Source organism: Lepisma saccharinum, chromosome 2, assembly GCF_977018435.1.
Source record: "Lepisma saccharinum chromosome 2, izLepSacc3.1, whole genome shotgun sequence".
Taxonomy (NCBI): Eukaryota; Metazoa; Arthropoda; class Insecta; order Zygentoma; family Lepismatidae; genus Lepisma; species Lepisma saccharinum.
In genome coordinates this window covers 26,332,382-26,350,656 of record NC_139230.1, presented here as the reverse complement: position 1 = coordinate 26,350,656, position 18,275 = coordinate 26,332,382, and the positions used below count along the sequence as shown (strand labels likewise).

The following is an 18,275-nucleotide window of genomic DNA, read 5'->3' as shown; positions in this document are numbered from 1 at the left end:
TAAATTAAAATGGGTAAAATAAGCCACAGACCACTGTAGTCTGATAAACAGGGTTCAATAGTTGCACAGGATATCATATTTCTGTTTACATTAGTGATCACATTATCAATGCAAGATTTCATTTTAGTTGCTTGATCACCAGGGCAGATTAAAAGGGGGAGACCTCTGAGGCCCTTGAGGGGGCATCGTGGGCAACTTCCACCAAGGACCTATTTTATTTTTTCACATATTGATAAATAATTTACAGAGTCGGAATGAAATATATCACACATAGTGTCAATTAAGAAACATACAGGACTGGAAAAAAGGGGGACAGACCCCTGAGGATCTCATTTTATTTCTTCAATAAGGCAAATATTGTGGTATTTTATGAAGAACTACCATTATGGGGAGCAGAAAGCTTAACTGTGAGTGCAACGAGTGACTAAAACTACAACTATCAATCATAGTAGCGTACTGCAAGGGTGAATTAAAGGCTTGAGGGGCAGTCATTCTTCTCCTGCGCCTCTCACAACAGATTTCTTTTTTTAAATGTATTGATAAATTCACAAAGTTGGAACGAAATGTATCAAACATTGTGGCATTTTATGAGATACCCAAGAGCTAAGAATTAGCAACCATGGAAGGTGTCACAGCAGTGCTCTTCTTGCCTGTTTGGGGCAAGACATAGGTTAAACTGCTCCACTGTTTCTGACAGTCACATCTATTGGAATTAAACATCAATGTATTTTGATTTTTGAGAAATCTATTACAGTCTTTATTTTATTGAAGTTAAACAACTTAGAATGATTGGTGTGCTACACAGTGGCATAACCACAGGGGAGGCAGAGGGCATTGCACCCCCCAAAATTGGAAATAAATCAATTCTAGGGGGGGGCAAACATTGACGGCCAAGGGCACCTGCAGGGGACAATTACCTCCCTGGTTTCAAATTTTATGCAAATGAAAATACATTTCGTAAAATTTTCTTGGTCGCTTCGCTCGCAATGCCTACTTTTCTTAGTCTCATCAAGTCAGAACCATAGCTAGGGGGTGGCGGGAATCAGTCCTGGGTGCTGAACAATCTATTATAAATTAAAAAAAGTTGTAAAACAGAGATTAGAATGGCACCCCGTGGAATTATTTGTGCTCTATTAAATCAATATTGTTTTCAGTTTTGCAAGAAAATGGATCTAAAAATTTTCTTCCTCACTTCACTCACAATGTATTTTCTTTTCTGTAACGCATTGTAATTTACCAGAGAGAGAAGTAAGACTTCTCTTTATGGATTTTGTCTAAAATACATGAACAATTGTTTGGAAGAAAGGAAGAGTGCACTTTTGAGAGAAAAAAATATGTAATTTAGGTTACACATGTTGCGTGTGTATTTTATATTTCACGTCGCTCCATGTTTTACATCAGTGGCGCAACCGCAGGGGGGGGGGGGGTAGGGAGGAATTGCTCACCAATCTTGAAAAAAACATTCTGGGGGGCAAATATTGACGGACAAGGGTACCTTCAGGGGGACACAGAGGGACAATTGCCCATTACGATTTCAAATTTTATGCAAATGAAAATACATTTCGTAAAATTTTCTTGCTCGCTTCGCTCGCAGCTCCTACTTTTCTTAGTTTCATCAAGCCAGAACCCTTGCTAGGGGGCAGCAGGAATCAGTCCTGGGTGCTGAACAATCTAATATAAATGAAAAAAGTTGTAAAAGAGAGACTGCCATGGCATCTTGTGGAATTATTTGTGCTCTATTAAATCAATATTGTTTTCAGTTTTGCAAGAAAATGGATCTAAAAATTTTCTTCCTCACTTCACTCACAATGTATTTTCTTTTCTGTAACGCATTGTAATTTACCAGAGAGAGAAGTAAGACTTCTCTTTATGGATTTTGTCTAAAATACATGAACAATTGTTTGGAAGAAAGGAAGAGTGCACTTTTGAGAGAAAAAAATATGTAATTTAGGTTACACATGTTGCGTGTGTATTTTATATTTCACGTCGCTCCATGTTTTACATCAGTGGCGCAACCGCAGGGGGGGGGGGGTAGGGAGGAATTGCTCACCAATCTTGAAAAAAACATTCTGGGGGGCAAATATTGACGGACAAGGGTACCTTCAGGGGGACACAGAGGGACAATTGCCCATTACGATTTCAAATTTTATGCAAATGAAAATACATTTCGTAAAATTTTCTTGCTCGCTTCGCTCGAAGCTCCTACTTTTCTTAGTTTCATCAAGCCAGAACCCTTGCTAGGGGGCAGCAGGAATCAGTCCTGGGTGCTGAACAATCTAATATAAATGAAAAAAGTTGTAAAAGAGAGACTGCCATGGCATCTTGTGGAATTATTTGTGCTCTATTAAATCAATATTGTTTTCAGTTTTGCAAGAAAATGGATCTAAAAATTTTCTTCCTCACTTCACTCACAATGTATTTTCTTTTCTGTAACGCATTGTAATTTACCAGAGAGAGAAGTAAGACTTCTCTTTATGGATTTTGTCTAAAATACATGAACAATTGTTTGGAAGAAAGGAAGAGTGCACTTTTGAGAGAAAAAAATATGTAATTTAGGTTACACATGTTGCGTGTGTATTTTATATTTCACGTCGCTCCATGTTTTACATCAGTGGCGCAACCGCAGGGGGGGGGGGTAGGGAGGAATTGCTCACCAATCTTGAAAAAAACATTCTGGGGGGCAAATATTGACGGACAAGGGTACCTTCAGGGGGACACAGAGGGACAATTGCCCATTACGATTTCAAATTTTATGCAAATGAAAATACATTTCGTAAAATTTTCTTGCTCGCTTCGCTCGCAGCTCCTGCTTTTCTTAGTTTCATCAAGCCAGAACCCTTGCTAGGGGGCAGCAGGAATCAGTCCTGGGTGCTGAACAATCTAATATAAATGAAAAAAGTTGTAAAAGAGAGACTGCCATGGCATCTTGTGGAATTATTTGTGCTCTATTAAATCAATATTGTTTTCAGTTTTGCAAGAAAATGGATCTAAAAATTTTCTTCCTCACTTCACTCACAATGTATTTTCTTTTCTGTAACGCATTGTAATTTACCAGAGAGAGAAGTAAGACTTCTCTTTATGGATTTTGTCTAAAATATATGAACAATTGTTTGGAAGAAAGGAAGAGTGCACTTTTGAGAGTAAAAATATGTAATTTACAGTCCTGCAGAATTAACTTGATAGAAATGGCCGCTCTGTGAGTGATGCAACTGCTCTCGAATTGGCTAAAGTGTGGGACTTCCCACTGTAATGGGTCAACAGACACTCTAATGTTCGGGCACGAAATGTTACCAACTGTTGAAAGGACTAACGTGCAGTGACTGGTGAAGCAAGCAAAGTGGCAGTGAATAGAGCTTTCTTTCTGATTTTTTATTTTGTGTATTAGTGAGTGTTAAAGGTAAAGAATAAACTGTTTATCCATTTATTGTGCAAGATAGAATACTTATAATGCTTATAATTTTCTTAGCATGTCCTCTTAATACAGAGATATTTCCGTTACACAATGTAATTATTTTTCAAATTTCCCATCTCCCGTTGTTAGCTGATTGCCCGTGATTCGCGTGAGAGTCAAGCATTCACTGTAGGTTGGTACTCCTGCAGCAGAGCCAGCAGCCATTTGTCTCAAGTTGATTCTGCGGGACTGTAGGTTACACATGTTGCGTGTGTATTTTATATTTCACGTAGCTCCATGTTTTACATCAGTGGCACAACCGCACGGGGGTAGGGAGGCATTGCCCGCCAATCTTGAAAAAAAATATATTCTGGGGGGGGAAATATTTACGGACAAGGGCGCCTTCAGGGGTACACAGAGGGACAATTGCCCCTTACGGTTTCAAATTTTATGCAATTAAAAATACATTTTGTAAAATTTTCTTTCTCGCTTCGCTCGCAATGCCTCATTTCCTTACTCTTCCCAAGTTCCGACCTGTAGTTAGGGAGTTACTGGTCAAAAATGTCGGCATCTCTGCTAGCTCAGCTCTCAACACTTTCCCCAATCTCTCGGCCTCACAAGGAATTGGATGCACGGTATATGTTACATGTAAAAAAATAATTATATTCGAAATACATTTATCATGCATTTTATGTCTTTAAAAAAAATGTACACTGCTGGATCTCCAACATTTTAGTTAGGACAGTGATATTATGACATATGGTAAATGGTAGGACTGTAGTTTGTAAGGGAAGTGTGCTGGGAGCCGAAAGTTCGGGGAAGGGGGGCACCGTAATGGCTGCCCACCCCCTCCGAGAGAACGTTTTTAATCTGCCACTGCTTGATCATTAGCATAATAATAATACTCATAAAACCTGAGAGTATCACAAAAGGATTTCTTTACAGCATTATATATTAGAACATTTATGTTTATATCCCCCATGTAAACATTACTGGACTCCCGCACTGGAAATTTATGAAATACAACACTACATTCTGTCCTGGGAATCTATGGTTCTTCTGTGCAAGAAGTGACTTGAGGGGGCTTGACCAATGAACATGTGAGAAGGGAAATGAGTACACGAGAGGGAAAATCATGCCTGCAGCTACCAGCCGTTTGCAGCAGAGCACACTGATTTGCTCCACCCACTTGATTTCTCCTCTTCTCTACCATTATGCATGAAGCTGCTCCACAGATTCCCAAGACAGAGTGTAGGTTCCATCCTTACAACTTCAATTTACATCTATTTTCAATCAACAAAAAATTGCAGAGAAAGTAATTTCTGACAAATGTAGTTTACAACAATAATATGCCCATGGCTATCATCATTATTATTATTTTGATATTATTGGCTATGTGTCAGAAGTTCCAACTTTAATATAAATATGCAGCAATAATCAAATAATCATGAAAAATGTTAACAATCTATTTTTTGACACAATATGGAAACAACCGTGGTACTAAATATTTACCTCATATGATAAATAACAAGATTGGCGTTTTCCCACCATCTTCAAATTGGTTTCAAGGTCCAATTGAAATCTGACTGGTTTATTCAATTTGACAGCAGCCAGACTGCACGCAGCAGCAACATGTGAAGCTCTGGAAATTTTAGCTCCATAACCTCCACCTAGACGTCGTACATGAACATAAACCCTAAAAAAATATAAAAAAATTTGAACATACTCAGCATGACAAGATAAAATAAAATTGTACACTTTGCAACATCTTATTTGACCACCCCAAAAGAATTCTAAGTCCCGAAATCATAAGCTTAGCAACATTGCACTTCAGCTCCAGGTGAGAGTAGCCAACTTTGAGTAGGTCCTTCCACTAGACGAAAAATGCTGCGGTGATAGGTTTTCTTAGAAATTATAAACCGTTATTATAATACACAATCAAACAGAAATAATAAATTGGAAAAAGAACCTTGAAGGATACTTACGATTCTGCTTGCTTGACTTGAAATTGTGGGGTTTGAAACACTGAACAGAGATTTTGTCCACCTGGAGGAAATTGCCATCAAGTTTGTGCAGAAAGAAGCAAATTTGTGAAGAGTTTATGCGACATTTTATTTACAATACCTTGCATAATATCTAACAGTTCTTAAAAACATATATTTTACACGACTTGTCGAGAAAATGTGCTTGAAACACAGGAAGGTGGGAGTCTTCATAAACGTCAACATGGTTTTAAGTACATGACGTCATTAAGTTAACGTAGAGTAGTTGATTAGGCACTGCTATCCTTATTTTTCGTCAAGCGTGAAAGGTCGCCGGTTCAAATCCCGGCCTCTCCTCTTTATTTTTTTTTGTTTGCTGAACAGATACCGTTGATATTAGAATATTTAAAAAATGAATCCGATGCACACTTGAGGGAGTGTAGGTTCTGCGCATATTTCCCCTTAGAAGTTGGAGATTTCCAGGATTTAAAGTTAAAATCTTTTTAGTTATTGTTCATATGTTGTGTTAACACACATATCATGATTAATTCACAAATCACATATATGTATTCAGGATGCAAAACGTAATGTTATTTAAGTTATGTATTGTTTGTTCTTCACTGACACCTAAAATATTGATTATTTGATTTCGATAGGTTCGAATCCGGCTCTGGTCGGAATTTATTCTGCCTACGTATAGCGCCGGTGGCAACCCACCATCGTGAGGAAATTGGGAAGCTCCGAGTGAGTGAGCGTAATCCGGTCACTGAGACCTACTATAACGGCTGGGGATACGTTGGGCTGACCCACCAACTATTCCAATACTGGTTGAAGATCTCCACGCTTAGAGGTGATGAAGGAAAGCGTGGAAGGGAGACCGGCAGTCGGTAGGTATGCCTAGGCCCTTCATGGGCTGTTGCGCAATGGATTATTATTTATTTAAAAAAAAGATATACAGTTATGTTAAGTAGTGATGTAGTGCACTACTCTAACGAAGGAGACCGTTTATTGAGTTCAAATTGCTAAGATTGGTAATTTTGTGTCCGTTCCTTTGTAATGACTGTTGTCAATCCCCTCACCACCATCTTACCATGCGTCTAAAGCTAATAGTAAATCGCCAATTAACATAAGTAAATGGTTATTGCGACGAAGGCCAATTCGATAAGAAACTACTAATAAGTACTATTTATATAGTGAGTGACAAACAAAAAATTCAAAACCTCATAATGATCGTTAATTCCTCACTGCTTTGTATCTAAAATATTTGTCGTCTTTGAACAGAAAGTACGAGTATCAGATATAACAAAATTCCGCACTAACTTTGCAATATTCGATACCACCATTTCAGACTTAGCTCTATGTAACTTGATTCTGTGCATTTCACGTGGCATGTGACTTCCTCCTATCATCGAAATAAATTTATCTTAGTATTTCCTTTCCTCTCGTGAAATACAGAGACCAATGTTAACTTCTTAGCACGGTGGATAAACTTTACACCCAACGATATACTCCTGAAAAAAAATTCTGCCTAGGTGGAGAATCGAACCTAAGACCTCCCTCATAAGAATCAAGCACGCTACCTCTTCTCCAGGTAGCTCATGTTAAAATTTGCTACCAGTTTGAAGAAACCAATTCACACATAATGTCATATCTATAATTTCCTCATGGCAATTTTCATGAGGAAACGAATTCAGATAAAATCGAGAAACACTGAAAGGGAAAAATGATGAATATGTCTATTGGCGTTTTGTCATATTTTGTAAATTGTGTAAAAATTCCATGTTTTGAACAAGCAATCGTTTAGTTACGAAGTATTTTGTTGTTTGTTTAAAGTAGGAACAGGAGAGCAAAAAGGAGTAATTTGAACCAGACCCCGTTTGACAAGAAACTTCAGCTTTATTCCAAAGACTGTATGAAAAGAGAGAGGAATGTATGAAATATGAAATACATGTGAAACTAAAACAATGGAAACCTTTAAAAACTAATACAAATAACTTCAAACTATGAAAAACATATTTTCGTGGTGGAAAACTCCAAGTCATTTTTGAAATATGAACTTGATGTTTTTCTTTATTATGAAGTGGAGATATGGGACGATACGATCCCTCAGCAAGAAAATTTTAAGTAAGCTACCTCCAACTTTTTCAATGGTCATAATTACTAATTAGGGTCCGGAAGTTCATGAAAAATCAACTTTTTTTCTGACCCTTAAAAACAATGCTAAACCTGATATCATGTCCGTTTCCCTTCAGTTTGTGCCGGAAAACGCTTTCTATTTTACATATTTTTTTTGGCATTTTTCGGCCTTTTTTGGCATTTAGTTTATTTGTCAGTTTTTTTTAACAGATTTTGTTGCATTTTTACTTACTTTTAATGTTTATTTTTCTCCTCCCCTGTTGTTTCGTGCATTTTAAATGCATTTACTAGTAAAACTTACATATTTAGATTTCTTGACATGGTCCTTTTAGCAAATTCACCATGAATTGAAAATACGGTCAATGGAAAGCATAATATTATTCTTAACTGAAATGTTTGGCAATGGATTAAAATACATTGTGTGAAGATCTACTTTGAGGTTCTTTTTCTGGACACTATTATCACTTTAATCTGTAGTTTTAAAGTAAAATTAGTCACAATATTAAATGCAATTACACTCTGGTATACGCGAAGCAGAACTGTATTTTCGGATGCTGGCCAACTACATTATCATAGAAGGTCCACTCTGAAAGGAGATGAATTGTTTGATTTGGTGTTTTAAGTCAACTTTATGCATAGTAAGGCTAATCGGGACTGGACCTACAGTTTAAAGTGGGATCCGAACCAAGTGCATAAAATAAAGTGAACCGTGTGGTGTAGGGGGATCGTTTGCTTATGGAATGGAAGGTCATGGGTTCAAACCTACTTCTTTGCAAAATCTTTTTCGGGAAGTAAACGGCTTTGGACGAGAATGCTTATCTAAGTTTTTTGGATATTTCCGTTGATATTTATGCGATTTATGTCCAGCATTTCCGGATGCAGAAAGTTGAGATATAAGTTCTTAATATGTGTTAACTTATAACAGCTGAATGAAAGGAAAATTGTTTCCTAAAATCCTGCCAATCACTGAAAGATTAAAAACATTAGTAGAAGCATTACTTGAGGCATGCACAGTGGCGACGATTATGGAGTGTGGAGGGGCAGATGACCCAGCACTATGCTAAACATTATCTACCAAGGGAAAGAAACTGTCCTTGCCCTCCCCCCTCCCCCCACCTTGCCCCCTTAGTTTTGAAACCCAATCGCCGCCACTGAGCATGCATCGCATAAATATTTACAGTAATATCATATAATATTATATTACGTTATTAGAGCACTTCATACTTGGTAAATAAAAAGGAAAAAATAATAAGGAAAGGGTGGGATTTGAACCTACGATGTTTTGATCTTGACGAAAAGGAGTAAAGAAACGAAAGTGCTGTCATCTAACCAACTACTCCAGGAGATTGTTAACAGAAAGCTCAGTAAAACACGTTAATCTCAGTTGAAGCAACATTGTGCCGGAGTTTCGAACCATTTTTGGCCAATAACCAAGGAAAAGACACACTTTGCAGAATCGTTTGGTGTTGTGCAAGGTATCTTTACTAAACATTTTGCATAAAATCATCATAAATTTGCCTCCTTGCATTCAAATGTGACGGCAATTCTTTCCAGGTGGATGAGAACCTGTTCAGTGTTTCACAATGCACATACATTTTCCTATTTTCAAATTCAGAACGAAGAGTCTTGAAATATTTTCAACATTCGTATTTCTACTTAACATTTTTTTGTCTACTCATATATTTTATTACTGCTATAGGGTATCTTTACTTTATGGAATGTGAAAGAATGAAAAAAAAAATGACGAGCATTTTCATTCAGGAAGAAGAAATGTTGCAACGGTGGCTACTCTTAGTTGGCTCTGAAGCGCTATGCTGCCAAATTTACGAATTCCGGACTTTGAAATTTTTCAGGGCGGTCAAATAAGATGTTGCGAAGTGTACATAACAATCAATTTACAACAATAACATATTTCATAGAAGCTAGAACATAACAATCATTATGGGATTATTGGACATAGCTAGACATTTCTGCATCCAGGACCAGAATGTATTTTGTCACACACTGCACGAGATTCAGTGTTCCACCCTTCTGCTTTGGACAAATATTGTTCTCCTAACTTATATTTCTCTTTAATGTTTACTTAAAAATAATCCCCCTACAATATGTAAATATGATATTTTTCTTTTCTCAAGTCAGCATACTTTTGTAGATTAAAAATATTTTGTTTCTTAATTGTAGACTTAGCTAAGTTTACCAAGCCAAAATTGTCCTTCAACAAAGAAATAGGTAAATAAAATACATTAACAATGGTTGTTAGAGGTCTGAAACTTTATTTGAACCCATGTGAGCCTGAGAATAGTTCTATAGTTGGTTGGTTGATTTGGTGTTTTAAGTCCACTTTATGCACAGTAAGGCTAATTGGGACCAGATCTATAGTTTAAAGTGGAATCCAAACTACTATGTGCCTCCACCAGGTATCAAACCCGGGACCCCTTGATTACAAGGTGACGACGCTACCACTACACCATCGGGGAGGCCAATAGTTCTATAGTGTGTTATTGGATTATTATTATTATTATTATTATCATCATCATTATTATTATTAGTTCTGATAACATTAACTATGCTACAATCAAGGCAGACTGGGTTGGTTTGTTACCTATGCATTATAAGGTAAAATTGTTATTTAAATTGCTCAATGAACTATTTTGTTAATGAAGTAAGTGGACAATTGGAAATGTAAGTATACCTTAGAGTAATTTCTATCTGTGAGAATTGTTGTTTACATAATCTTTACCAGTGTTCCCAGAGTTGAGGAGTAGTACAAGTAACATTATCCTTCTTTGGTATTTGCATTAGTAAAGCACTAATTTTTCAGTACTTACATTAGTAAGGTGTTTCCAAAATCATAGTAACAGCTCCATATTTTTCACTACATTCCTTGCATTACCTTGATAAATTAACAAGTGGAGGATCTGTTTATGAGAATGAAACACTTTATCGGGGAAGTGGAAGAAGACAAAAGACTACATTCTCAGAATTCAGCAGGGAAAGACGATTTAGATACAGGCAACGATTAAAAAGAAGGAAGAGTAGGATATCTGGTGCATCATTTGGGTAGACCTGTAAAGTCAAGTTCACTTCCGATATACAAGAAAATATCCTGTTAATTACTCAATTAGCCATTATCAATTGGTGCTCATTAGTCTCTGAGAAAGACAGGAACACTTCTTTGTTCAACTGTCAAGTATCAATACCAATATTCAGTTGCTGCTCTGTGTTCTCTTCAAGAATATGTGAGGAAGTGAACTTCTTGTCCTCGTTTTTGAAAGAAGACATCTGTTCTGTGTAAAAAAATATTGGAATGAATGCACATTGCACACTGATATTCATAAAGAGATCTTATGATCTGCGAAGAATTCACCTTCAAACTTGAGAAACATGTAATGGTAAAATTTTCACACATACACACAATTTTCTCACATGTTGCTTCAAAACCTTACAAATAATAAAATTTATTCAGTATTCAATTAAGGAAAAAATACATATGAGATCAGTTTGCTCTGTGATTAGCACATTCATCATATATTATCAATTATATTCTGATTAACCCCTATGCCTTCTCCTTTATCTGCTCATGGTTTCAACTCATGTACATGTAAAGTTACACTGGAAAAAATGCACTACAGACAGTTGCGGTAATTAGGGGGATAGTTTCCCCCACTTTTTGCCATTTTTTGCATCTGCACTATGGCCTCTTCATGCTAAGACTTACCAAGGGGGAAAGATTGACTTGCTCCCTCAATTTTGGCACTGATTACAGAGAACAGACATAATACTTGCATAGGCAGATAAATAAGTTTGCATGACAAATTAAAGCATTTCTTTCTGAGTAAAATAATGGTAACACATTAGTTTCGGAAGCAAAATAATGCTGAAGGCAAAACATTACTATTTTTTAGGAACTTTCCTAACTCTGAATGCTCCAATGTAACTACATTGTCCTCCTCCATGGAATGTGGAATTGCCATTTAGTGGGAGTTCTTTCTACCTATCTTTACACATATCCAATTAGCCTTATACAAATGCTCCTCTTTTGGAACTACATATTAAACAAAGCATAAGTGTGGTCAGGGTGCGAAATTATTGAAAACTGGTGGGGGGGAGAAAGTTCTTAATCTTCAAACCCCCTCCCCACAAATAAATGTGTAAATTATATGATAGATATACATATTTGTAATGTTATTAAAAGTAAAAATAAATTACTCAATTTAAAATATCTTATTATTATTAATTACATAAAGGAAATTAATTTGTTACTTTTATACATATCAGATATTGTATAACAGCTAACTAATTCCTTTACTAACTGGTTAAAGATGTTAATAAATAATGAAATAGTTGAAGTGGTTTTATTTTGTGTAAGTTTTTGTTTAGTTCATGTTTATGTTAATATAAATCAATTAGATTTCATAGTTATTATTTTTTTCATTCTTGTTTTACTTTTATTATGCGTATTGATGTAGATTTGTTAATGATCTCTTGAGAGAGAAAGCATTCAATACTCACAACTTCACAAATTTGTGTGTGTTTTCAATATTATTCTTGGTAAAGTATATTTGAAATTAAAAGTAATTGCTTATCTTTTGTTTGTTATAACAAAAACTCCCCCCACCTGGAAATTTTTGGTGGGGGGACTTTTGAGGCCAAGATTGTTGGTGGAGGGGAAATCCCCAGGATCTCGCACCCTGAGTGTGGTTCACACATCCTTGCTAATTCAAACGTATCTGACCCATTATCCAATCCTTCCTTGTCTGTGGCCAGAAATCACATTGCAAGCTGTAGTTATGTGAACGTTCAAGAAACTACACTACTGCACATGATAAAAATTAATTTACATTTCAGTAACAATACATACTTGTTTCTGTTCATTTTAAGTACATTAGCAATAGCACCCTGTACACTGTCCATAGTCTGAGTTGCTGAATACACGTCCAAACCATTTTCTGTGGGAACACACAGACAGATCTGAGTTTCCATTGTGTAGTGATACTGGGAAAATATTTGGAATTCCCCTTTTATCTCATGTTTTGGTGCATCACCATCTAGTTTTAAAGAAACAGAACCATATAAGCAAGACTGAAATATGGTATATTCTACATTGCACTCAATGTATGAAGAGCTATTGTAAAGTTTTAATTACTGCCCTTATTCAAATATAATTGTGCTAGCTCAATAAATCATACCTCATTTTAATCATAATTCTTCATTTGTACCATGGAAAATATTTTGTGTTCAACTTTTAAAAGCATTAAGGGGTGTGGAATCTACATGATGGAAAATGAAAGCACGAAGTGCTTCCTCAAGGAAATGCATGATTGCCTGATTGTATGGCATTATTGTGCATTGGACAAGACCATTTCTAAGTGGTCTCATGTCCCTGTTCAATGAGCCAAGATCCAGAAGGTTTTCAATTTCAGGCAATCTGGAAACTGCTGTGTTCAAATAGGAAAGTGGGAACCATCAAAATAACATTGAAAACAGTTCATCTAAGTAATGTCTGGGAAATTATTCATGAGCAACTGAATTTGTGAAAGATTTCAGCAAGCTAGGTTCTGCAATTACAGACTGTTTCAGAAGCAAATGAGATGAGATGCTGCTCAACAGATGTTGCACCTCTGAATGAGAAGATATTAGGGGGCATCTGGTAATAACAGATAAATCTTGTGCCCATCCATACAATCTAGAGATGAAACAAATTAGTAAGCAGTGAAAATATTCATCATCATCCCACCTAAGAAGGCTAAGGTGCAAAAGTCTATAGTAATGGTGATGCTTCCTGTTTTTGGCGAATTATGATCGCCTAGCTGTGCCTTTTCAGCAGGGTCAAATCACTACCAGCAGTTACTACTGCAACCTACTGAACAAGTAAAAGAAGAAAATGTCTGTACTGTCCATGAAAGGAGTTCGTCAATGGCATTAAAATTTCTGCCAAAGTTGGGTTGCAGAAGGTCAAAGAGCTGTGGCAGAAGTGTGTGAATATTGGAATGGAATGTGTACATAGATGAGGGCAATTCCACCTAGGTATTGTTTTCTTCCTCACTCAATTTGTTCATGCAATTAAAACTTTACAATAACTCCTCATATTATCTGACAAGTAGGTATATGAAGTTTGTAAAAAAGTATACTGTATAAGATTGAAACATACAGAGTACACTTATTCCCACACAAACAAAAAAAAAACTAAGATTATTGTTTCAAATTATTGTGGAAAAATACTATTCACTAACCACTACAACATGGGGGTCAAAATTTTCTTTATTATTATTATTATTATGTCCCATTGCTGATTCTTTAGGCTAATTGCAAGAATGAGGATGAATGATGCTTTAATAAAAGTAATGCAGGGACCCATGTCCAGATCAGGACTCAAATCCAGAACTTTTAACATGAACTCTGAGTTGATCACAACATACTCAGTCACTGAAGCAATTATGGAGGTCAACAAAGGAACTGTTATAAAAGTTTGTATCAAGTTTTGCATTATTGCAGTTCCTGATTCATATAAATTCATTACTGACATTATTCACCATCATTGTTGTGAATTAAGTTAAGAATTATGTAGTGGTAGCAATATAATATAAAACAACTGAAAGCCAAATTAAAATTGAGAGATTGAAATTTATTGATGCTTTGTAGTGAAATTCTATTGGATTTGGCAATATTGATAGTACTCAGTGGCATAGCAAGAGGGGGGGGAAGTGGGTGACTGCCCAGGGCCTCGTGCCTGAAGTGGCATCAAGTCCTATGGGGTTGGTACGATTGATTGATTGATTGATTTGGTGTTTTAAATCGACTTTATGCACAGTAAGGGTAATCGGGACTGAACCTACAGTTTTAAAGTAGGATCTGAACCACCATGTGCCTCCACTGGATATCGAACCTGTGACCCCTTAATTACAAGGCGACGATGCTAGGGGTTGGTACGAAAAATGTAATAAATAGAATTGATAAACAAGATGGCAAAAGCTATTTTTTGTGGCCAATGAAATTACAACATTCGGTTTTTATCTGGCTTTAAATTCTAGTTAAACATTATATACATCAAATAAGGGAATACCATACAGGCAGGTGGGCCCTAAACTTAAGGGGGCCCAAAAAAAGTAAAAATTATTGTTGTATTTCTCATGTGAAGCATTTACGTAAAAATTCACGCTAAGTTGCTTGGAAATTTTTAACTATTTATTCTTTTCTTGAATAAAAAGCACTTTGTCTTGTCTTTTTTTTCCTTCTCTTGATCTTGCACTTCCAATTTTAAAATTTTAACAATAAAGAATCTCCAACTGCCATGAAGCAATCGTGAGACATTTAAATGCTTGCATTGTTTTCAACTCGAGGAGAACATGGGTAATATTTTCTTCCTTCCTTCCTACAGCTTCAGATTTCAACTTCCGGAAAACAGAGAAATACATTTTCAGGCTGAATGAAATTATTGAATATAATTTTCATCAGTAATGTATTACTATTATTTAAACATGATAATTTGCTGAGGTATCTCTGAAGATTTTGTATGAGATTTCACATTTAAAGAACGGATGGGGACCTCGCATTCTAATCTCACCCAGGGTGTTGCAATATGTTGCTATGCCACTAATAGTACTGCTCGCAGTTGAATTGAAGCAATCACTTCCTGCTCAAGCAAAAATTACTGTTGCTAAGAATGCAAGCAATACATCAAAACATGACACTTTTCCATTGATATGCTCTTTTTGGTACAAACAAAAAAGAAACAAGTAGAAATTAACATTTGCTGTGCTGTGTACTTAGTGTGTCTCATGCACCTATAGCTGAATTTCAAGAAAGTTTTCCAGTTATGGAGAGAATTCATGTTCTCATGAAATTATTAGAAAACTTACTTCCTTTAATGCTATTCACTTCAATTGGGATTTTCACTTCATCCTGCATTTCTCTTCCTTTTTGCAATGCTTCCTTAATTGTCAGAATTGGTTTCGCCATATTTCCATACTTAGCAGTCACTTTTTGAGCTGCCTCAAGTGCTATAGTTCGAGTTTCTGCTACAATCATACCAATTGCTTGTCCAGCATAGCGAACTCTTCGGGTGCAAAATACCTTTAATCAGAAAAATCTAGTTATTCGTATGGAGAATTCAGAAGTGTGATAAGGTGTAAACACAAATCTAAAACTACAATTAAAATAATTGGATGAATAATATGTAGTGTGAACTTTTATTTAGAGGGGTGGTATACTATCACTCTGATTCCAATAACCACTGAATTTCACTTAGATGTTAATTCATTTAATTAGGCACACACAGGAGATGTACTACGTAGATTTTTCAAAGAAAAATGCAGGCTCGACCAGGACTCGACTCAGCAGTAGAGCAATGGCACGTATTGCCAGAGACCCGGGTTCAAGTCCTGGTCGAGCATGCATTTTTCACTGAAAAATCTATGTAGTTAACGTATGTAGTAATGTTAATGCAAATTTTAATTTAAAGTTTTAAAACAGTTTTCCATTGGCTTGTTCCTTGATTCTTCACTTCAGTTTTATTCTTTCCAATTCAAAGTATGGAATGAACAGGAATTTGTATGACAGTCTTTCAAATGTTTTTATTTTTCAACATTTTGGTATCAACTGTGTGCACACCTAAATATACTCCTGCTAACTCACAATTTAACATGCATGTGGAATGCAATGTTCAAGTGCCTACAAAAGCATTAATATTTATTATAGGTAGGGAAGAACATTGGTAACAAGAATATACAGGGTGTCATTAAAATGGCACCTGGGGGCTACAAACGTATAGAGGACATGAAAACAATGAACTTTTCTCAGTAACATTTTTGTCGGTGCGTTGTTTCAGTGCTACAAATGTTCAAAAAAGCCCATTTTGCCGTATGTATGCTGGAAACCCCACACAACATTATATCGCCTCAGTGACGTCACTTCCTGGTGTGAAACAGTGTCTGCCACTGTTGCAAGGATCACACATATTCTGCAAAAAAATGTCATACTACCAACCGCATTATGTGTTTTAAAGCATAGTGGAGAAAGTGTCCAATATCCCAAAGGGAAATAAAATAATTATAGCAAAAACACAATGGAAAACAAATAACGTATGGAAAAGAAAGTGGTGGAAACCGAGGTATAAGGGAAAGAAATGAAACCTTGCCTCAAGTGTGTCCAAGGTCAAATCCAGAAATTGCTGTAGGAGGGGGATGGGAGAGAGAATGCTTTTTGAATGTTTGTAGCACCGAAAGGATGCACCAACAAGAAAAATGTTACTGAGAAAAGTTATTTGTTTTCATGTCCTCTATACATTTCTGTGGTCCCTGGGTGCCATTTCAATGACACCCTGTATAACTTAAAGGTTATCAAAAACCAATTGGATTGATTACATGGAAATAAAAAAAAATTCAATTAAAAAAATAAAGGCAATAATAAATATAATTTAAAGGTAATTGACACAACATGCTGCATTTTAGACTCCTATTTAAATAGCTTAAACAGGAAATAAAATGTTAAGAAGTACTGATTAATATTTACCTCCTCTCTATAATTTGATCGTCTCATAAATGAGTTCACTCCAGGAATGTCACTATGGTTCAAGAAAGCTATTACACCTGGTAATTTCTGTGAAAATATATACAATTTGAGAAGAGGAATTACATAAAGGACATAAAATATCATTCTTACCTCCTCATCCTCTTGTTCTGTATTAAAAGAATTTTTCCCTGGAATGTCAGGTGTAGAAAGGAAATCAAGCACTCCATGCATTTTCTGTAACAACATGCAAAAATCCACTATCAAAGAAAATGTTTCGAGGCATATTCAATATTCATTCTCATAAATCTAACTAGTTAGATTATACAATCTGTTCTTTATAATTGTTACAAACAGAACACATTCATGTTATTTGGCAAAATATGCATTATGTAAATTGCTTTTTTTTTTAAGTAAGCACAGGCAATATAGCTATATTAACTCTGTGTTAGGGGCATCATTTTCTGTACCATACATAGGCAAATGTGGTACACCTGTCCCCCAACCCTTTAACTATCTTTACGGTATGAAATACATGCTGAACATTTTTGGCTTCACTTTCTAAGTGATATAATATTATAAAGTTAATGTCAGTCACATGCTAGGAGTCAGTTGTCCTCCATGCACCTAAATACATAACAACCAAAGCAGTGTCATGTTCACTTTCGGTCACATGGTCACTTTCATGTTCACTTTTGTCACTAACATAAATATGTGTCCTCCTCTTCCTCACTAACCCACTTCATATAACATCTGAATCTGCTGTGTGATCCGCCTTTCTACACTTTTATATTTTTCTTTTAATGTACTTAGTCACCCAAGCATTTGACTGATGTTAACTTTAGAATATTACATGGCTTAGAAGTGCAACATAACTACACAGCTGAGCTTAGAATATATATAAAGAAAGAATATTCAGCTACACAAAAGCACCCATGTGGGGTATAGTTCACAGTGTTTCAATCTTGCAATGAATATCAATGGGGGCCACTGGTACCCCACACACCTAACGAAGGGTTAACAATATGAAAGCAAAATTTGATTTAAAAAGCTAGATTGTTCTCATGCTTTTCTACATTCTCCATTACAGGCATCAGGTATGGCATTAATCATCAAAGCAAGAAAAAGGATTTCACAACAATATGTATTTCAAGATGAGGAATTTATAAACAAGGTAGACAAAATACATAACAAAACACTAACTTACTGCCAGAGCTTGAAGTGGAAATTGTTATATGAAAGGACATTTGGATATTTGA

At 35.9% G+C, this 18,275-nt stretch overlaps 1 protein-coding gene across 2 annotated transcripts in view; it reads right to left on the bottom strand.

Moving 5' to 3' along the window:
• LOC145983962 (uncharacterized) overlaps nt 1-18,275 on the bottom strand; it is a 182,869-nt gene that overhangs the window by 49,210 nt on the left and 115,384 nt on the right. Inside the window, exons 14-17 of one of the 2 annotated variants that reach the window (XM_083117184.1) lie at nt 17,170-17,253; nt 15,369-15,582; nt 12,371-12,557; nt 4,904-5,087 (exon numbers count right to left, since the gene is read on the bottom strand). In XM_083117184.1, the coding sequence (XP_082973310.1) occupies nt 4,904-5,087; nt 12,371-12,557; nt 15,369-15,582; nt 17,170-17,253 (669 nt within the window). Of the gene's footprint in view, nt 1-4,903; nt 5,088-12,370; nt 12,558-15,368; nt 15,583-17,019; nt 17,107-17,169; nt 17,254-18,275 lie in introns of both variants that reach the window. The other variant, XM_083117183.1, reaches the window with a different exon arrangement.